The sequence below is a fragment of the Magnolia sinica genome, chromosome 13, assembly GCF_029962835.1.
Source record: "Magnolia sinica isolate HGM2019 chromosome 13, MsV1, whole genome shotgun sequence".
Lineage (NCBI taxonomy): Eukaryota > Viridiplantae > Streptophyta > Magnoliopsida > Magnoliales > Magnoliaceae > Magnolia > Magnolia sinica.
Genome location: NC_080585.1, coordinates 27,952,276 through 27,975,490, shown reverse-complemented (window position 1 = coordinate 27,975,490; position 23,215 = coordinate 27,952,276). Strand labels below are relative to the sequence as shown.

General features: G+C 39.5%; 1 protein-coding gene across 1 annotated transcript; it reads right to left on the bottom strand.

Annotated features, from left to right (window-relative positions):
- Positions 1-11,013: 11,013 nt before the first annotated feature.
- Positions 11,014-19,592, bottom strand: LOC131223363 (disease resistance protein RPS2-like). The gene is made up of 2 exons (XM_058218758.1): positions 19,398-19,592; positions 11,014-13,842 (listed from the first exon to the last, which is right to left on the bottom strand). The coding sequence occupies exon 2, from the start codon at positions 13,838-13,840 to the stop codon at positions 11,129-11,131; it is 2,712 nt and encodes a 903-aa protein (XP_058074741.1). The 5' UTR covers positions 13,841-13,842; positions 19,398-19,592; the 3' UTR covers positions 11,014-11,128.
- Between the last annotated feature and the right edge of the window lie 3,623 nt (positions 19,593-23,215).

Here is a 23,215-nt window from a genome sequence, read left to right as displayed (position 1 = left end):
CAAACAGGTCCAATTTCAGATCAGATGCACCATCTGGACGCGGATGGTGTCTCCAGCTGGGAATGGGTAGGACCTTTGAGTTGCTACCGTGATTTATGGGTGTTATCTACACCGTCCATTCATTTTTTCGTATCATTTTAGGATGTAAGAAAAAAAAAATAAGGCAGATCCAAGCCTCAAGTGGACCCCACCACAGGAAGTAGCGGTGATAATGATTCTCACCGTCGAAAGTTTTCTAGGGCCTACCGTGATGTTTATTTTCCATCCAACCTATTCATAAAGTTAAATAGACCTGGATGATGAGAAAAAATAAATATCAGTTCCATCCAAAACTTCTGTGGCCTCCAAAAAGTTTTCAACAGTAAGATTTTAATCCCCATTGTGTAGTCCTCTTGAGCGTTGGATCTACCTCATTTTTGGGCTTATACTCTAAATTGATATGAAAAAAATGAATAAATGGTGTGGATAAGACCCATACATCATGTTGGCTACTCAAACCTCCTACCCGTTCCGGGGCGGGGTAGTACCTAATCCGCGTCCCATCTATGGAGCAAATACGGGCGCGGATTAGGTACCCCGCCAGTTTGGAGATCGGCACAGGAGGAGTCTCCGAAGACTACTAAGGGGCCACATTGATGTATTACATTTATCCACACTATCCATATTTTTTTTTCATATAATATTAGAGTATTTTACTAAAAATAAGATAAATCCAAGGCTCAAGTGGACCACACCATAGGAAGAAGCGGTGCTAAGGAAGTCTACCATTGAAACCTTCTTAGGGCCCACTATTTCGTTTATTTTCCATCCAACCACTTTATATGGCCATATATACGTGGATGAAGTGAAAAAACAAATATCATTTTTATCCAAAACTTCAGTGGTCCTTAAGAAATTTTCAACGGTAGGAATTTAATCCCCACCGTGTGGTCCATTTGAGATAAGGATCTTCTTTATTTTTGGTATAATATTCTAAAATAATACAAAAAAATGCATGGACAGTTTGGATAAAAGTCTCTTGGTGGCCCCTTATGGCTCCTTAGTGGCCCTCGGAGACTCCGCCTGCTCCGAGCTCCGAACAGGCGGAGGTAGTACCTAACCCCTCACGGAAACGGATTGGCTACTGGAAACCTGGGACACTCTAGGCAATGGCTACTGGTTTGGTGCTCTGTGGGCCCCACCATGATGTATGTGTTTCATCCATCCGGTCCACCCATTCTTCCAAATCATTTTATGAGATGATCCCAAAAATGAGGTTGATTCAAATCTCAAGTGGATCTCACAGTGTTGATTGAACGCCCACCATTAAAAACTTCTTGGGGCCACAAAAGTTTTGGATCAAGCGCAAATATTTTTTTTCCCTTCATCCAAGTCTGTATGACCTAATCAATAGGTTAGATGTCAAATAACCATTACAGTGGGCCCTAGGAGGTTTTTAATGGTGGAAATTCAATCACTACTGTTTTCACATGGTGTGGTCCACCTGAGATTTAGATCTAACTAAATTCTGGGATCAAGCTTAAAATTATATTTCAAAATGTATTGACGGCGTGGATAAAACAAATATATCATGATGGGGTCCACATAGCGCCCACCACTAGCCAAACAGCGTCCACACCTTACCCACCCAAACTTAGTTTGATACGTAAAATGACCAAAATAACCCTACGAAAACCAACATTGACAACAGTACCCCTTGGGTGGAATGGGGATTGGTGCTTCCCAGCCAGAGGCGTTTGGCTAAATGTACAATGCAACCTTTTGGCTCTATGACAATTTTTGCAACTCTAGAGGTTTCAGTTGGGGCTCAAATATTCAGTTGAGGGTCTCTCCTTTTAGTTTCTCTAAGATCTTAGTTTAGAGCGACTCCAAAGTTTACAAAGGGGTTTGAAATTCACACTCGAAACTGGCCGGGGCCTCATCCTCCTACTCAAGCCCTACTCGAAACCTAGCTGGCCGCCCATTTACACCGCAGTTTGGATATTTTTGCCCTTAATAGTTAGGATTCAGAAGGGTAAATTCGTCATAAAAATATAAGGATGTTTTTGCCCATACAGTTAAGATTTAGAGGGGATAAATTCGTCATAAAAATATAAATGGTTGGGAGGGAGCAGTTGAGATTTTACCGCACAATAGATGGCTTGGATTCAACCCAATTACTTGCCTTAACGCAGGAATCGGCGCCACCACCGGTAGCTCGCACGAAGAGGAAACAGAGGTTGACGACGTATATCGTATGCGTAGAAGAGTAGTACCCCTACAAGCGAGCGATGACTGAGTTAAGGAAATCTATGGGTATGGAGAGGGAAAAGAAATGCTACTGAGTGAGGAATTCAGTATCAATTCATTTGGAAGAACCCCTAATATTAGCTGTACTTCTCACCCTTTAAAATGATTCCATAAATTCAACTCGTAATGATGGGTTTATTCATTTAAAATTTGGAGATAGCTCTACCTAATCCTACACTAATTTGGTAAAGATAGATTCTCAAGTGCTTTTGGAGAGATGTGTAAACTTAAGTTGTCCTATTTACATTGGGCAACTTTAACACTCCGATGATTGATCTAGACTGTACATTAGGTTTTACAAAAATTTCATAGGCTAGCTTGCAAATATCAAGCCAATTTGATGATGGTAACCATCTTATGTATAGTCTCTAATATGAACAGTCATGATCATTTGTACAAAAATAGGTGCGATTCATCTGTTTGATAGATCCCATCATAGATTGCTTATGATTTTAAAGAATCACTTCTATTAGACAACCAGAACAATAATACCCACGAGTTGGAAATGAAGATGGTTATATAAAATAGTCCAATAAATATGGATTTGATTATACAACCAGTCTCTTATTTTCACATGGTAAACCATGCATTGTGTTCTACACATAATGAACAGTTTAGATGGACTGATTGGACTGTCCAAGTTATCTGATCCAAAAACTTCTAAGCCAGGTTGGCGCATGAGTTTTAAAATGTCAAAAATTTCAGGATGTTCGTTGGTTGAGGTGGAGCATGTTTGATGAATGGATTGGATGGTACATGCATACCACTATGGGCCACAGAAACAGTATTTAAGATTTTAAGGAGTGGGCATTCCCTCTCAATTCTTTCATGTGGTGTGGCCCATCTTAAACTTGGGTCTACCAGAGATTTTAACGAGTGGGCATTCCCTCTCAAGCTTCATCATTTGATTTTGCCCTTTGAATTCTTACCTCTGATCATTTTCATTGCAATTGTCCTTCGTAGGTCATTGATTGGCTGGCTTGGATAGTCCAACCATTGTAATTTTCTGGCCATGCTGCATCCACACTAGGGATCACCATTTCAACGGTCCAGATCAATGTTCATTTGTGCTGTAATGAATTACCTAATTGAAAAAATAAAATAAAATCTGACCGGTTGATCTAACTTCAACTCCAACCGCCTACTTATCAATGGCCCGAATCTTTGACACGTGTTGTCTTCTAGGATTTCTAGACATGTCCCCCTCAAATGAGGTCCTCATTGAATTAACACCTGCAGAACATTTTGAGTAGGGGATTGCTGACACGTGGGGTCCATTTTTTAGTCATGGAAGCAGTTTACATGATGGGTTCCGCTACAGATGGGGATTTCCCCAAAATATCCAATGTTGGAAGATACTAACCCTCCAAGCATTGAACCATTCTAAACGCGGTCCTTGCTCTATTCTTTTTCTCTTAATCATCTATCAGTAACTTTCTCCGTCCGTGCTGGGTCCACTAGATGAATGATTTGGATCATCAAAACACAGCCCCAGATGTAGAGAATCTTGCATGATAATAGACCATATTTAAAAAATAAATATAAAAACCTATACATATGTTGGTGAGCAAGACTTACAATTCATTCTTTCTATGACGCACACATAAAAATTAGCATGACCCAACCGGATTATTAGGCAGGTCTAAGTGTTAGGGGCAGGCCCACTGCATCACTTAACTCGGCCTTTGATTTTAGGGCCAAACCTACTATTCAATGACAACTATTTCCTGTAGTCTGGTCACTAGAGAGTTGGATCTGCTTTAGTTTTTAGATTGTTAACTTAAAATGATCTTCAAAACAAGACACATATCAAGGTGGGCAATGGTGGGTAAACACCTAATCCGTTATCAGCTATGTTTCTCATGCGATACTTCCTTTGTTTTCTCCCAGGCGTCCAAGGATGGAAACTTTATTGAATGGCATGAAGGAACGGTGGATAGAGTTGTCCCAAAATTGCAGAAATCATTCAGTGACAAGTGACACTAGACGCACCTGGATCTTGCCGTTGCCTTTGTCTTTTTAAAATATTAGCGGTGACAGATGGACTCACATTATTGGGGCCATTTTGAATTATTGAGGACATGCTACATGTATTTATTTATTTATTTATTTGATGGTCCATTTTTTTACACATTACAGGTTGGTCCACAACAAGGGTTGTCAAAAGGGAATGAGAGAAAGTTTATGTTGAAGGATTTCATGATATTTGTATATTCAGGTTTCATTTCCAACAAGTGGGGCCATGTTTAGGCGATCAAAACTATTGGTCTGTTGTGTTCGAGGGTGGATGGAGTATAAATCAAAAATTACATCGATGGGACAATCTTAACCCTTTGATCTATGGCTGAAAACTATACAAATAAGAAGAAAAATAATAAATTGATCCATGTAGAAAGTTCCATGATTTGTTTTATCTAATATTCATATCTGGGAGATTTTTGGGGCATGGTCTATCTTGTTATAGGAAACCAGCCATTGGTCTGGATTACTGACCATGGCTCGTGCTTGTCAGAATTGAAAAACTGTATATGGTGTTCAAAGATGTCGGTGGGTGTACCGTATAAATCATGTGATAGGTTTTGAACGTGTGGGTCATGTCTCATGTGGATCTTAATAACAACAAACAAAGAGGTTTGCAAGAGGGGTTTTACGTGGGGAGGCAGATTAGCTACTGAACTGGACAGTAGCGAGTCTAGCTAAGGAAGACCATTCACTCATTTGGAGAGATTATTTTAGGGCCGAGATAGATCCAAAGTTCAAGTGAACCCCACCACATAAAAAAGTGGGAACAGTGACGCCCACAGTTGAAATCTTTTTATGGTCCACCATGATGTTTATTTGGGATCCAACCTCTTTATACGGTAACATAGACATGAAATCAGGAAAAACACAAATATCAGCTAGATCGAAAACTTCCATGGCTCAAAGAATTTCTTAATCGTAGGCATTCAATCCTCATTGTTTTCCATGGTGGGGTCCACTTGAGCTTTGGATCTGACTAGTTCTTTGTATCATTCTCTAAAACAATCTCTCCAAATGGATGGGCCATGTGGATACAACGCATACATCATGGTGGACCCACAGAACGTGGTGACGTTACTTCAGTAGGAGACTTGCTACTGCCTAGTTCAGTAGCTAATCTGCGTCCTCTCTCTCTCTCTCTCTTTCTCTCTCTCTCTCCCTCCCTCCCTCTAACCGATCAACCCTTGCGCTTGGGCTTAAAAAAGCATTTCAGGCCAGGCTTGGCTGGACTGTTTTGTCTTGGACCGTTTTGTCTTGTCTTATGCCTAACCCTCGGGCACAGATGTAGTAATTAGTATGAACATTTCAGGCGGGGCTTAGCTGGATTATTTTGGTTTGTCAAGAGCCTGGGCCAGGATAGGCTCCAACCTGATCAACCCTCAGGCTCTGGCCCAGGATAATCATTTCATTTTGGGCTGGACTTGGCTGGACCATTGTGGCCTATCACAGGCTCAAGTGCATCTTGAACAATGCGAGCTAGGGTTCAATAGAGCTTGCCCAGCCCTATGTCACCATGACATGAACACAACTCTCACAAGTCTATGCACGGGGAGAGATAGAAAATAGAAATAAATTCTAATAAAATTGAACTCCCTTGAATATTGATATCAACCCTTGGAAAAAGTTTCAGAATCAAACTATAACTTAAAACTCTCTAAAATTGTGACTTAGCATAAATATATTTACTGACTCATAATTTCCACTAGACTTCATGGTTTTTGGCCAAAAATAATAAGTGTCCAATTTGGCTTGACCACATTATTCCCCTAATCTTTCTAAGCCCTTTTCATGTTGGGCACGACTTCTAAAACTCAATGGATCAAAAGTTATGATCGAATTAAAACTTACTATAAATAGTGAAAATGGAAAAAAAAAATGGATTTTCGACAATCGATCCGATGGAATCTCACAAATTCGGCATGGGCAACCCGGCGTAGAATAACTCATTCTGGTTTCCGAGATATACAGGTTTTAAGGTTATGATGGTCCGGATCACTTCCGCCTCAATCAGGCCTTCTCTAGTCCATCTTGGCCATGAAATTGTCCGCAACTCGCTCTACTTTAGCGAGTGGGAGCAGTAACATGAAGAATAAATGATGATTTCTATATATTATATGAAAGGCCGGGCTGAGGGCTGTTGTAGATAGTCCAAAACCAACCCATTTAGAAACGAGCCTAAATTTTAAGCTTGAGCTTGGCCCTCAGGCCTGATACTCCAGCCCAATCCCAGCATATGATGGGTTAGGCGTGTCCTGGCCCATCAACAATCCAAATGTTGGACTATGTAAGACTCCTAGACAAATGTGGCTACAATGTTCTCGTTAGTGGAAGTGGCAATTCAAACGGCTGGGATCCCACAGACAGGCTTGGAACAGTTAGTTCCTGCACCAGTCGCATCCCACGGCGAACTTAGATGGATTTTTAAACTCACTAGGACTGGCATTAAAATGAAATCAATTGATATGAATTATCATTTCTTGGCATTGCCAAAATAATCCCATTCCAATATCGTATAAGCTATCTTCCCCAAGTACTAGAAAAATGCATTATTGATGTTGGCCCACATAAATCAACACCTTACACGGTGTTGTAGTAGTCGTTGACTATTGTGTGAAATAGCACATTAATTTTGAGCGTCCCGTCTTGGGCCTTAACACATGGTGAGAAACAAAATGATCAGTGGTTCATGTTCTACATGCGAAGGTCTTTGATCAAACGGTCAGATAGTTCAGTCATCCTGGGTTCATTTTTTGGCCAATCCCCGTTGATGTTTTTCATCGGTAGTCTCATCAGCTGCACATGTTGGTGATGGGAGGCCCACCCATCTTAGCCTAGTTCACCGGAATGAGACATTTTGATTACAAGCTGCCTCACCATCTTTTGAAGTAGGACGAAGTAAAGGACATTCTAATTGACAGCCAAGATCCAAGGCAATTGAGAAAAAAGGTTTCATGCGCATTACAACTTCCACTAGCCTTAACTTCACAACTGGTCATGGGCTTCGTTGATATGATGTATCCTTGCAAGGCCATTAACAAGTTTTGTATCGCTAGGAGTAAAAATCTAAAATTTAAATATGACTTGAGGATTTATTCACCTCGATACAAGACTCATGTCAATGATCAATATATCTCACAAAAGAAAAGAAAAATGTACTAATGACTTCCTCTTCCATATAAACTATATTTATAGAGATGGAGAAATAGAAGAGAGAGCCGTTGGAGAGAGAGAGAGAGAGAGAGAGAGAGAGAGAGAGCCATTGGCGTTGGTTTAATGGTGTGATTTTTTAAAAAAATAAAAAAATAAAAGAGAGAAAGTTTGAGCAAAAAGTACCTTGAACTTTCTTAGCTTTTTGCTGGTAGGAATAGTCCCGCATTGGAGATATAGGAAAACTATTTTTCCTTTATATATAGGAGCATATGAAAAGTTTATGTTGAGCTCTTAAAAATGCCATGCCATGAACCATACACGCGGGCCTATGCTTAAGCTCGGGCTTGTATATATACATGATTCTTTTTTCTTTTCTGTTGTTTTTTCTTTTCTTTTCTTTGGTAAGTCCATTGCTACAAAATGTGGCATTTTTTTGTAACTCTTTGTAAAATTAATGTTTATGTTGGCTAACACCTTAGCGTCAGGTGTCCGCCACATGATACATATGATTACTATATATAGTATTTTCGAGAAAAAAACTTAGCAGACCATTAGCCGCTCTATTATCTTTTTCAAAAGAGGTCTTTCTCTTTTTCTTTAAAAATTCTCCAATGTTTTTCTCTTTTAGAAAAAAAAAAAAAAAAAGTGAATGTACTGTGAGCATCAATCACTTGGTGTTTGAGTCGGCCGTTCCTAGTTGATTGGTAGTTGTTTCCCAAAAGTTTTTTTTTTTTTTTTTTTTGGCAGGAGATCTGAATCGGTCATCTATGTCATCAACTGGATGCTAATAATTTTCAGGAAAGCGATATAGATCCATGCTTCTACTGAGTTCGTTGACATTATCTTCTTATCATTTCATTCGTTCTTTGATACATAAGCTTTTCTTCTATTATATTCTGTGTATTTCTGATCTCATAATCTGTCATTAATCTCTGCTAATATTTATACATCTTTATTTATGGTTAATAATTTTTGTTCATTGAAATAACAGTTAGCCTCCCATTTAATGCAGCAGCTGCTGCTGCTCTGCATCAGGTCCATTACAGATGAGGGTACCCTAAGATATCCCATAATGGAAGATCCTAAAACTCCAGCATTAGACCTTTCTTCCATTGATATGGGTCTTTCTCTGTGTGTGTGTGTGTGTGTGTGTGTGTGTGTGTATATATAGGAACTTTCTCCATCCGTGTCGCAGCCCACTAAAGGAATGGTTTGGATAATCAAAACATGATTTCCAGATGTAAAGAATCTCGTGTAGAATAAATCATATTCAAAAGATAAAAGTAAAAATCTATATACATGTTACTGAGCAAGACCTACTATTCCTTCTTTCTAAGATATGGATGCATCAGGAGTGTGACCCTATACTATTATTAATCGGGCCTAAGTTTTAGGGCCAGGCCCAGCCCATCACTTAACGGGCCTCTGAATTTAGGGACAAGCCTGCTCCGGCATGGCCTCAATAGACGGGATCTTTTACCAATTTGCTTCAAAATCAGGCTCATACCTGGCCCACCTACCTCTACTATAAACCCCAGCTCCGAAACCCAATGAGCCAAACCTGAAACCCCACTGACCCAGTTAAAAGATTCGTGACTCTGATTGACTCATTCAGCCCTAAGTTGAGTAGGGAGTGACTATAGTTCAAAAACTCGAAAGCCCAACTCAGATTCAATTTCTAGTCAGGTTGGGCCAGGAAGACTGGATGAGTCTGTAGTTGTCTTATTCCATTATTATTATTATTACAATTAAACTTATAATATTTAATACATTTAAATGTTTTTGAATAAAGTTAAATTGATAAAAATATCCAAAATAAAACATAACTAGCTTTGAGAGATAAGATTGGCTCTTCGTTTTTATTTTTTGTCATGTCTTTAGTTTGAAAACAAGAGTTGTATGATGGGGTAAGTGACTCAGTCCAGCTGATTTGTATTGAGTCTATCCATTAAATGCACACGTGTATATAATAAAGCTTGTGCACATGCTCCACATGTGCCAGCATGGCACATCCATCCCCTCGGGTTGGTCAGACCTTATATATATTTTTCCAAAAATAAAATCTAGTCTAATCAGCATGTGGGTCCAATATTTGAAAATTGTGGATGAGTTAGAAAGCTTCAGCCAATTTTTCCAGAGGTGCACGTTTGTCTTGAAAACTGTGGACCACCTGACCAGTGGGACAACCTATCTCTTGGTCTAAGGATCAATATAGTGGTGCCCCTCCGATGGATGGGTTGGATCTTGGATCTATCGTGCCATGCTGGCACATATGTGGCATAAGTTTTGGTGCACACGACATATGGGCTGATCAAAGCTTATATATGCTGTGTACAAGTTATAGATGCATGCATATCAAGGGTAATACTCTGCTAGAGCATCAAATAACTCCACTTGCACAATTGCTCTACGACTCCTCTTGCTGCATCTTGTTAATCCTTCCTTTCTCAATATGCATGAATCTGCGTTCGAAACCCATGGGCAGCATGCGCATGTGGCGGGTGCGTGTGTAAAATAAATAAATAAATAAATCTACTGTTTTTTCAGCATATTTTATTGTTTATGTAAGGTGGAGATTAAGCACGTTCCTAACACACATGGACCGGAAGAAGCCCAAAGAGAAATTGACAAAATTCAGCGTAATTCGAGCAATCGACCAATCAGGTTGACATGTCAAAATTCCGCCAGAAACTCAAGATTGATAGTTGGACAATTTCTGTTAGTTTCGATAGGTCAACAAATCTCGTTGACAGGTTAAAGGCCCTATTCAACAGGATGACCAATCAGTTCAATAGTTCGAAATTCATAGAATTTTTAGTTTTAGTCTCTAGATATTTTTTAGCCCGTTCGACCGATCAACTTTTGAGTCAATGACAGGTCGACGAACAACAAAAATTTCTATGATTTTAAAAATTTGTTTCCTTATTTAATTAGAACTCTTTTAATTATGTTTTAGGATTTGTTTATGTTATTTAATCATGCTAAATTTATTTATCTTGGAATAATATATTAATTAAAATTTTGATATATATATTATTTCTCTCATAGATTTCAGAAAACTCTCTTGTGGATTTAAGATTACCTTGGGAATTCAAGGTGTTTATTAATCAAGAAAGATGGTGATCAACTTCATCACATCTTTCCTTGCTTCAATTTCACAAATAAAGCATTTTTAATTAAGTAGATCTAACATAACTAGTTGGACACCAATATCCAGCATGTTGCCCTCGTGTTGTGAGAGTATGACATCCAACCTATCCAGCTAATTGGCCCCAACATACCTAACACAAGAATCAGGCCAGTCCACTCATCAAGTGGGACCCAAAGTAAATGCATAATTGGAATATAATGCACAGTTCCTTGTTCTTTACTACGTTGGGTCAACACAAAAAGGTGCTCTTTGCGCTGGTATATGTGGTAGCATGTAAATTAGCTCACTTGTACGGAGACGTAAACAATGCTCAAGAGTTATAATACACCTCATGCGTAGAATCGCCAACATAGGAAATTAATATAATATCATGTGGTACAATGGTACACATATTACATATTAAACATAAAAATACATAGCACACTTGATCTAAGAAAAATTCAGACTCCTTTCTAAAATTACTCTAACATCCTAAGAAATAACTGTTAAAAAGTATTTCTACTTTGACAATGACACTCAATAATTCGTTTCATGATAAAAAGGAAGAAAATAGGACTTGATGCCGTCTTCTTCCCACTCTAAATTATCCCACCATTCTTTCCTACCACTTATCTTCCTTAGAGAATTGTGTGCGCCATGGAGAGAAAGAGGGAGCTTTTTCAACTTTGGGCAATTAACGACCTCGATTTCCTCCAAGGAAGGAAAATGCAGTGCATAGCTACAGATGCTTGTTAGTTCCGAAAGGTTCCAGAGTGATATACGTTTTAGTTGCTTTAGCCCTATATCTCCAACTTCATCATCAGGAATGACCGTACCTATTACTTCTTCTAGCTCACTGCAACCACTTATATCAATTATTTCAAGACTTTCAAGTTGTAGTAAACCATAAATTTTCTTCAACTTGTCACACCACCCAATCCTTATGGTGTGAAGGTTTCTGAAACATCCGCGGCCCACCCGAATGCAATTTAAGTGGGGGAGTTGCCAAAGTTCGAGCCATTCTAGGCTCGAAACAGGATAATCGTCATCCTTCTTCGCATCCACACTAATTGTCACCTCCACCAACCCATTGCAGCCATTAAAAGTAAGCCGTTGAAGACTTTTCATTGCAGTAAAAAGGGATGATAGTTGGTTGGAGATAGTCAGATCCTCACAATTGTGCAGACTTAGATACCGAGCCACGTTCCGCAGCTTGCTTGAGCAGAGCAACCTTTCAAGAGCATGCATGGATGATACGGCGATTCCAAGATGGATTAAACGTTCCAAGCCTTCCAACTCACTCATATTTAATCCCTCACTCCCTTCTTCCCACTTTGAATAACTATTAAATAGCTTCATCACTCTTAACTCAGAAAGCCTGGAGATTGCCCCTTGAGGAATTCTGACCAAAAACAATGTATAATCCAAGTCCAAGTGCTTCAGCTTTACGAGATTTCCTATCTCTTCAGGTAATGATGTGATCCACGTCAGTGATAGATTGAGATACCGTAGCTCTGCCAAGTTACCGATCTCTGCAGGAAGCTCTACTATCCTAGAGATTGACAGATCCAAGACCCTAAGAAGAGGCATGAACTGATAAAAATCAGTGCGGACTTTTCCAAAATTTAAATTCCACTGGAGCATCAAGGTTAAGAGGTTGGGGCATTGAGGTGTCTCTGTTACTTCTTTTATGTCATTTTTCATTAGAGATATCCTCTCGGCCTCCTTCCACCTCTCAACCACCGGTGCATACGTCAGTCCCACGCCAGCTCTCACCAATAACCTATTCTTCTTCTTCCCGCACTCTGAAGCTATCCATAATGCCAGATCACGAATCACGTCATGCAACTTTACCTCTCTTTTTTCATCAGAACCAGTCTCCAACAAGCATGCAGCCTTTAATCTTCCAATGATATCATGTCCCTTGTTATGGGCTTCGTCAAGATCATCATCCCACCCATCTAAGAATCCTTCGCCTATCCAATAATCTATAAGTTGCTCTTTGCGAATGGAGTAGTCCTCCGGAAACAGTGCGCAGTACAGGAAACACGATTTAATCGTGTCACCAACGAGATTATCATAACTGAATTTCAAGCGCAAAAGCATTTTATCATTCATACCTGATATCTCCGATGGTGGCTTGCTTGTGCTCAGAACTGATATTGCATGCTTCCATTCCTGTGGTGTCTTCTTATATGCCATGGCTCGCCCGATGGTGATGAGCGCAAGGGGCAGACCCTTGCACTCTTTAGCGACGCTCTTGGCAAGGATCGGTATCTCCGGATGGTATTTCATGGCCTCTTCACCAACATTCCGTCGAAATAGATCCATTGCTTCTTTCGCTGGGAGACATTCTACTTTGATCTTCTTGTCCGCAGCCATGTGTCCACAGACGTCCTCAAATCGTGTAGTGAAAATAACCTTGCTCATGTTTTGGCTGCTTGGATGAGGAATTCCGACCATCTCTAGAGCCAACGATTCCCAAATATCATCCAACAACAGCATGAATTTCTTATTGCTCAAGATCTTGCGAATGTCATGAGCCCGTGTCTGGTTGTTGCTTTCATTCTCTTGCCAAGACAAGCCCAATCGCTTGCCAATATCCATCTGAATATTTCCCACATTTAATTCTTTAGACACCACCACCCAAATCACAACATAGAAATCATCATTTCTTTTAAGGAATCGGTTATTGATATCATTCAGGAGTGTTGTTTTACCCACACCCCCCATTCCATATATTCCAATAACTCCCACTTTGCCTTGGCCAATCCAGTTTAGAACCTTCTCCAACACCAAGTCCCTGCCCACAGCTAATGTAAGAGGCTTCTCTTCAACAGCATCGGGAAGCTGCTTGTTCGCCACCTCTTTGAAGGAATCACCTTTGCTCTTCAGCACAGCTACATCCTTCAGCTTCTTCTCCACCCACTTGCCAAGCCTGTAGGCCGACCAACAATTTGGATGGCAATTCCAAAGACACCTCATCATTTGCTTGAAAGTTTCTTCCTTTGCATTCACTTCTCCTTCGGCTTCTTCTACCTTTTTCAGCCAAAATTGAACCTCGTCCTTGCATTTGAGCAGCTCCCACTCAGCGACATCCACCCTTGTCTTCACGTCATTCCTCACGCATTTCAATTCTTCCATAGCTTCCTCTAGGGAGCTGAAGCTGTCTTCAAGCTCAATGATGGGACGAGCGATTGGATCCCACCATCTAGATATTATGTTGATGATTTGGCTGATGCACTCCATGTCTGTGGAGGGAAAAAGAAAATGGGTGGAAATGAGCTCTCAAAATGCAAATGAGGGGCTCAATGTCAATCCCTCCCCCCGAATGAGTCTCACGGTTGGCCCTAAGAAGGTTTCAACGCTAGTTTGTTCAATCCCCATTACTTTTTGTGGTGTGATCCAGTTGAGCTTTGGATGTACCTCATTTTGAGGATCTTGCTATAAAATTATCTGAAAATTTTTGTGGAAGGTGTAGATCTAACATAAAAATTATAATGAAACTAATGAGAAGCCACTAGAATCTTTTATGCCTTCAACGAAAGGACTACCCACACTCAAAGAGAGATGCTCAAGGGTAAGATCTCTCACATAATTGTAAGTTTAGTTCTCCTAGTTGCTTGGGAAACTTAAACAATTTATTCGATTGATCTTGACTGTCCATTAAGTTCAACAAAAAAATCATGGGCTAGCATGAAAAAAAAAAGAAAAAAAAAGAAGGTCTAACCAACAATGCCATCTATCTATTTGATTGCTCCCATCATAGATTGCTTTTGATTCTAAAGAATCACTTGTGTTAGACAATCATAATAATCCTATCCATGAGTCCCAACGGCTATAAATAAATAAATTTTTAAAAAAAAGGCTCAATCAAGATGGATTTGATCAATCAAGCAGACTCAGCCCCGTTTGCTAAATCTGAAGTCTAAAGCTTGAATTTGAAATATGAAGTCCGAATATGAAATTTGAAATATGAAGTCAAAAAACTTGCTTAGTAATTATGGTGGAAGTCTGAAAATTAAGTACCGAATTTGAAATAACATGTTTGCTAACAGCATCTGAAATGATCGAAATATGTTAATTTGACACATTTGTCCCTATCTATTGTTTGGAAATTTTTTACATTATAAAGAAATTATTTTCATTAAATGAAAATAAAATTATTCTATTTAATTCAAGTAAACTAAAGTAATTAAGAGAAAATTTAATTATCATTATTCATAAAAAAAAAAAAAATAGATAAATTCCTTATGTTGCCCCACGAATATTTCAAATTAGGACGTTCAATCCACATGTTTAGGGCCCACTTGATTATTGGATTCACCTCAGTTTTGGTCCCATGTCCTAAAATAAACTCACAAAATTGATGGGCAGGGTGGATTTCTCATAAACATGAAGGTGGGCCCCACCAATGTTTCTAGCATAGGGAATTATGCAAGAGGTTTAGCGGTAAATCCATGTGGATTTCCTAACGAAAGCCTTTCATATAAAGTTCGAGGGCAAGGATGTTGGGTGGGCCCACTGTGATGTTTGTGAGAAATCCAACACGTCCATCCATTTTTTGAGCTCATTTTAGGACATTAGACCAAAATGAGGAGTATCCGAAACTCAAGTAGGCCATACAAGATGAAACAGTGGGAAAGGAATGCCTACCGTAGAGACGTTCCTGGACTCCACATCCAAACTGTTTATAAGGTCATTTTGACTGAAATGAAGCGAAAACATCGGAAACTTAAACCGATACAAAACTTTTTAGACCATATAAATAATTCAAAGTCGTCACAAAATCTCCACTATTTCCTATCATGTGGCCATTTAAGTTTTGGATACATCTTATTTTTCGTCGCATGTCATAAAATGAGCTCGAAAAATGGATGGATTGACATGCTTTCTAACAAACATTGCAGTAGCCCCGGGATCTTTAGGCTTTCACAGGAGGCGGATCATGGTTGACTAACCAGACTATGAAGTGAAGTCACCAAGTTCCGAGGGACCACCATGATGTATGTGTTGTATCCACACCATCCATCCATTTGGAGATATTATTTTAGGGCATGAGACAAAGAAGGAGTCAGATCCAAATCTGGAGTGGACCCCACCACAGAAAACAGTGGGAAGAGTGATGCCCACCATTGAAACCTTCCTGAGGTCTACTATGATGTTTATCTGAGATCCAACGTGTTCATAAGTTAAAACAGACATGAAAGAAGGAAAAACACAAATTTCAGCTTGATAAAAAACTTTCGTGGCCCTTAGAAATTTTTAACCATGGACGGCACTCTCTCTACTATTTCTGCTGTGGGGTCCACTTGAGCTTTGGATTTGACTTGTTATTTGGCTCATACCATAAATTTATATCACCAAATGGATGGACGGTGTGGATACAACATTTACATCATGGTGGGTCCCAATAACTTGGTGACGTCACTTCAGCCGCAATTTCCCATCTCGACGGAAGCGGATTGGCTGGTGTACCACACCCACCCCAGATATGTAGCTGGTGTATTAACGTCAGCAAGTTCCGTTGGTCACATCATAAAGTATGTGTTATATTCAAACCGTCCATCCATTTTTCGAGCTCGTCTTAAGGCTTGAGCCGAAAAATAAGACAGATCTAAAAATCAAGTGTACCACACTGCAAAAAGCAGTGGGGTATTGAAGGTTTACCATTGAAATTCTTTTGGTGGTCACAGAAGTTTCGGATAAATATGAAATTTGTTTTGTATTTGTGACCTTATGAATAGATTGGATGGAAAATAAACATTATGGTGGGCCCTACAAATTTTTTACTGTGAAAATCATTATCCCGCTATTATTTTTGGTGCGAACCATTTGAACTTTGGAAATGATTCATTTTTTAGGTAATACTCTAAAATGATATCAAAAAAATGGATATAATAAATACATCATTGTGGGCTCATGTAACTTTGATCTCCTTTGAACCGTTCGCACGACTCGGGAGCTCGAGGAGCATAGGCGCTCGTCTTCCCAAGACAAGTATCTACTCCCCCTGCCAGTAACCCTGTGGTTGCCACTAACCCTGTGGCTGGTGGTCAGTGCTCTATGGGCCCATCATGATGTATGTGTTTCATCCATTCCGTTCATCCATTTTTTCTAATCATTTTAGGGCACACACAAAAAAATTGAGAGGGATATAAATCTCAGGTAGACAACACCATACGAAAACAATAGTAATTGGATATCCACCATTAAAATTCTCCAAAGGCCCACTGTACTGTTTATTTGACATACAATCTATTAATTAGGTCATATAGGCCAGATGAAGAGAAAAATCAAAGATCAACATGATCCAAAACTTTTATGGCCCCTGAAAGGTTTTTAATGATCAACGTGAGTTTTATTCAATTTCCATTGGTTTTTATGGCGTGGCCCACTTGAGTTTTACATGGACCTCATTTTTGGACTCATGCTCTAGAATGATCTGAAAAAGTTGATGGATGGTGTAGATCAAAGACATAAATCATGGTGGGACATAAGTTTCACATGTTAAAAGTTAGTTTTCTATTTAGCAAACAATTTAAAAAATTTCGTATTAACTTGAAATTGGATAATTTTGAAAGCAAAAATTTTTTTAATAGAAAATTTTATGGAGGGCATTCAACATTCACCATTAAGCCCGACTCTTATCGTGGAAAGAATTCAATGAAATATTGCGGAAGATCACTTGGCGCTTTTCGATTTCAGCGTTAAAAAACAACTCTTGATAAGGACATTTTCTCAATTACATGTTAAGTGTTAATTTTAAGAGTTAACAAACACCCTCACTTATCATACATGATAGCCCTTGAAAAGTGTTCTAGACTTAATGTGACACGTTGTCCATTCATTTTTCAGCTCTTTTTAGACATAAGCCAAAAAATGGGTGCAGCTTCGATGGAACCCTAGATCCATTATGGTAGGTGGAGCCTTGTGATGGCCTACCATGATATATGTACCTTACATATACACTATCCATCTGTTTTGACAGCTCAGGTGGACCACACAACAGGAAACAGTGGTGATTGACCATTAAAAACTTCTTGTGGGCCACACAAGTTTTGGATCAAGCTGATATTTCCATGGTCCCTTCATCCAAGTATATGACCTTATCAATAGGTTGGATGGGAAATAAGTATTATGTAGTTATGGTGGCCCCAAGAAGTTTTTAATGGTGGGTAATCGATCACTGTTGTTTCCTGTGGTGTGGCCCACCTAAGGTTTGAATGTCCTTCATATTTTTGGGATCATGCACTAAAATGAACCACCAAAATGGATGGACAGTGTAGACGTAAGGCAGATACATCATAGTGGGCCCCACAGTCAGGGATTCACCAAAGCTGTGCCCCCCAAAAAAGAGATCCAAATCTCAGTGGACTACACCCCAGCGGGGATTGAACCCTCACCATTAAAATTTTACTTGGGGCGCTATGAAAGTTTTGGATGAATCCGATGTATATTTTATCTCCAGCTATGTCTGTGTGACCTAATTAATAGGTTAGATGTCATATAAATATTACAGTGGACCTAAGGAAGTTTTTAATGGTGGGCGTTCAATCAACTCTGTTTTTTATGGTGTGGTCCACCTGAGATTTTGATTTACCTCATTTTGGCTCATGCCCTCAGATGGGCTGAAATAATGGCGGGATAGAGTTGATAAAATGCATACATCATGGTGGGGCCACAGAGCTCTTCCAGTAGCAGACAGTACCAAGGTGGTATTGTTTGCTAAACTACTGCAATACAAGTTTGCTGCAAGAATGGATTAGTACTGCCCCTGTTAATGCCGACATTTCAGTGACTTTATGTCATGGGATTTGACTGGGCAACCTCGCATAAGGAGGCTCGATCAAATAGTTCTTACATCAGGGCACTAGGAATGTCGGTGGTGACAGGGAAATACTCAATCCGCATCAGCTCTTCGTTTCTCTAAAATGATTATTATATTCATATGTGAGACAATGGCTACCATCTTGGATGATGGCAGCTTTGAATATTTTTGCCGGTGCCATTAGGCTTCACAAAATTCATTAAGAAAGGGTAAATTTGTTATAAATTTGTAGATGGTTGGTAAGGAATGGTTGAGAATTTTCTACAAAATGGATGGCTTAGATTACCCTTCCCTTAATGTGGGGAGCCCGCACGAGTACTGATAGTATGTAAGGTCCACCATGTTGCACATGTAAAAGTCCATTCCGTCCTTCAGTTGAGAATTCTTATTTAAATTGCAAATACAAATATTAGCCTGATAAAAAGTTACATAAATGAGATCAACTGGAATAATGATAATTTTCTCCCAAAGCCACTAAGTTCACAAGGTGTGGCCCACCTGAGTTTTTTTTATCAGGCTGATATTTGTATCTTCTATTCATACCCCCCTGATTGATGGGTTTGATGAGAAATACACCACATGGTGGCCACAAGCAAAGCTATGGTCTACATTCCATTCCACAAGCAAGGATGGAATGCAAGTAGGAAGAAGCTACCTAAAGTTTAGGCCATCAATGACAGCTCATTCACACTGAGAAGGACAGTTTCAATTAAAAGACTGGATTAACTTACATGTGCACATGTATACAGTATATATATGTTGAAACCAGTGGGTAGGTGTTAAAGAAAGTGCCCATAAGCTGCTCGTGTTTTTATTTATTTTTTAATTTTTTTTAATGAATTTTATCTCTATTTCTACAATACACGGGGCCACCAGCTTTGGATATTTTTGCCATTGCAATTAGGCTTCACAACATACCTTAAGAGAGGATAAATTCATCATAAAATGGTTGGCAGGAAATAGTTGAGATTTTACCGCACAATAGATGGCTGTGGATTTAACCCGATTCCTTCACGTAATGCAGGGAGTGAGAACCTCCACTAGTTGTTTGCACAAACAGAGGTTGACGACTTATCGTATGCGTACAGTGGTGGGACACCCACAAGCGAGAAACAATGTCGATGATGACTGGGCTAATGAAATCTGTAGCTGTGGAGGGAGAAGAGAAAAAGTGTGGAAATGAGCCCTCATAAATGTTATTAAGGAGTTCAATGTCAATATTTCATTTGGAAGAACCCCTTATATTAGCCGTATTTCTCAGGTATGTTAATGGTCTCATATTTCTCTCAGAATGATTCCATCTTAGTTGACCATTTCTATATATATATATATATATATATATATATATATATATATATATATATATATATATATAAACCCTTAATATTGTATTTCATCTCGGGAAGAGCACAAGGCGGTACAAAAAGCTGTTCGGGCAGGGCCAACAACAAAAGGACTCGGCCCCCCATCATGAGAGATGCTCAAGTGCTTAGTTCTCCTATTTGCATTGGGATACTTAATCACTCCAATTGATTGATATCGAATGTTTATCATGCAAATATCACACCGATACAATACAACGATCCTAACCCATGTGATCAATGACCTCTAATATGGACAGTCATGATCATTTGTACAAAAATAGGTCTAACCAACAATTCAATCCATCTATTTGATAACTCCCATCATAGATTGCTTATGATTCGAAAGAATCACTTCTAATAAACAATCATAACAATCCTATCCTATCCATGAGACGGCTACAAAAGATGGCCCAATCAAGATGGATTTGACCATCCAAGAAGTTTTGCTTATATATGGTAGCCCTTGAAACATGTTTTAGGCTTAATGAATAGTTTAGATGTAGCTTGTTGGACTGTCAAAGTTATCCAAATACAACTGAGAGCAATGTAACTTACAGTGTCGTGTGGGTGTTGGAGCATTTTTTTTCTTTAGTAAATAGCATGTTGTAAAAAGATGTCTTAAATCTTGTATTCACCGTCTTGCTCGACCGGTCGAGGGGGTTACTCGACCAGTTGAGGCTCGCTCGACTCGAAGTCTAGCGAGCATGTATTTTGGGTGTCCGGGACGCTAGACCAGTCGAGGGTCAAGCTCGACCGGTCGAGGGTGCCCTTCGACCAGTCGAGGCCCTAACTCGACTAGTTAAGGGTTACGTAGATCCTACGCGGAATGCGTAAATTTGAGGTGGTTTTCGAAATTTTTCAAAGGAGATACGTAAGTAGAGTTTCCTGAACTATAAATAGGGGTCCCTAGAGCTATTCTAGGGTATGCTAAGGTTTTCTAAAGGGGTTCCAAGGGTTCCTAAAAGGGTTTTAGGGTTTCTAAAGGGTGTAGCAAGGGTGAGATTCGAGGTTGTTCGAATCGGGTAAATCCTCTCTCTTTGTAATTTATGCTTTCATGGTGGAATTCTGTGGCTTTGTGCCATGGTTTTTTTTCGCAAGGGTTTTCCACATTAAATCTTTGTGTTCTCTTGTGTTTGCTTGGTGCCATTGAATTGTTATCCTAAATCTAGATTTGTGTGATTTTGCAGCACAAATCCCAACAAGTGGTATCAAAGCAATTGTTGGGGCATAGATTTGAATCTGAGAAATTAGCATCAAGGAGAAGCACTAGGTATGATATTGAGAAGTACTTAGGAAAAATAATTTTGAGTTATGAAAGATCAAGATGACCAGTTCCTTAATCAAGCAAGGCGAAGATGGTGCTCTTGAGGAGCGAAAATCTACTATGACTGATGATGATTGAAATACTCTTGATAAGAAGGCTTTATCATCGATCCATTTATGTCTCACGGATGAGGTTCTCTACAATGTTATGAGGGAGAAAACTGCGGCTAAGTTATGATGGAAGTTAGAGGATGTCTATGCGAAAAAATCCTTTGAAAATCGCCTACACTTGAAGCAGCAGTGGTATAACTTCAAGATGGTAGATGGTAGAGATCTGGAGGCTCACATTAGCAACTTTAATAAATTGGTTTGTAAATTATTGGATATGGAGGAAGTGATAAAAGATGAAGAACAAGCATATTTGTTGATGAATTCTCTTCTGGCATCGTATGAGTCATTGAAGGACATAATGTGAACTATGAATAAAACCTTGAGTGTCGACATTGTTATCTCAGTCCTTCAAGGGAAGGCTATGAGAAAGTTTAATGTCGACATGGGGATATCTTTTGACGCACTGCTTACAAGGGATAGGAATTCTGAACAAGGTACAGGGCAAGGGTAAAGGAAATGTAAAGTATTGGAACTCTGGGATGGAAGGACATGTGAAGAAGGATTGTACAAATCCTAAATCTAAGAGAGAAGAATCTAACGCTTTGTACAGGGAGGCCAATGCTGCCATGTCAGACGGATCGAGTGGATGTAATGGTGATGTTTTGTCTGTGTATATAATTAGACACTTATATGATGATCGTAAGGACGAGTGGATGTGATGGTAATGTTTTTTCTATGTCTATAATTAGACACTTTTACGATGATCGTAAGGACGAGTGGATTTTAGACACAGGGGAATCTTCTCACATGATTTCTCATCAGAGTTGGTTCGCTAGTTACAGGGAGTGCGATGGTGAACAAGTATTTATGGGCAATGATAGTGCTTGTAATGTTGTAGTTGTTAATACGGTACATATCAAGATGTTTTAAATCTTGTATTCACCGCGCTGCTCGACCGGTCGAGGGAGCTGCTCAACCAGTCGAGGCTCGCTCAATTAGAAGTCCAGCGAGCATGTATTATGGGTGGCCGGGACGCTCGACCAATCGAGGTTCAGGCTCGACCAGTCGAGGTCGAGGGTTACGCAGATCTTGCGTAGACTGCGTAAATTTGAGGCGGTTTCCAGAATTTTCCAAAGGAGGTGCATAAGTAGAGTTTCCTAAACTATAAATAGGGGTCCCTAGGGCTATTCTAGGGTATACTAAGGTTTTCTAAAGGGGTTCCAAGGGTTCCTAAAAGAGTTTTAAGGTTTCTAAAGAGTGTAGCAAGGGTGAGATTCGAGGTTGTTCGAATCGGATAAGTTCTCTATCTTTGTAATTTATGCTTTCATAGTAGAATTTTGTCGCTTTGTGTCGTGGTTTTTTCCCACAAGGGTTTTCCACATTAAATCTTCATGTTCTCTTGTGTTTGCTTGGTGTCATTGATTATTATCCTAAATCTAAATCTGTGTGATTCCGCAGCACAAATCCTAACATAGCACAGGTCGAGTTCCATGTTGTGCACCAAGTTTGTATATGTGGGGCACATGGTTTACTAAAACCGTTGATCTGATGGCCCCATTAGGATCAACGATGCCAAATGTGTCGTCAGTGAGTCAAGTATCTAACTTTTCTATTGTTGGCATGCAAATGAATGGCAAAAAAGAAATGCACAGGTAAGGCACATCAATTGTAGGACTGGCAAGGTTATTGTGATGTAGAGCAGGTTGTGGACACTTTCATAGCTAAGATAGACTAGAGAAGACTCGCAGGGAAGCAAAAGTGCCTAAAGCAGGTGTATCTCGCAAACCGGAATGAGTTGTTTAACGTCCCATATATGATTTTGGGGTAGGAGAAGCTACATTAGATTAGGCCTTCTCTGGTCCATCTTGACCATGAAAGTGTTCGCGACCCGCTCTATATCAATTTTCCTCTCTGTTGAGAGAGGCGTGGAAGCTATTGGAGTTACAAACCAAAACCATCTCCAACAACTGCCTATTTGTTGAACTTCCAATGCTTAACAGCAGTTCTTATGGAGGTGTTTTGGAAGATTTAAAGGTTGTGTAGTTTCTAGAAATA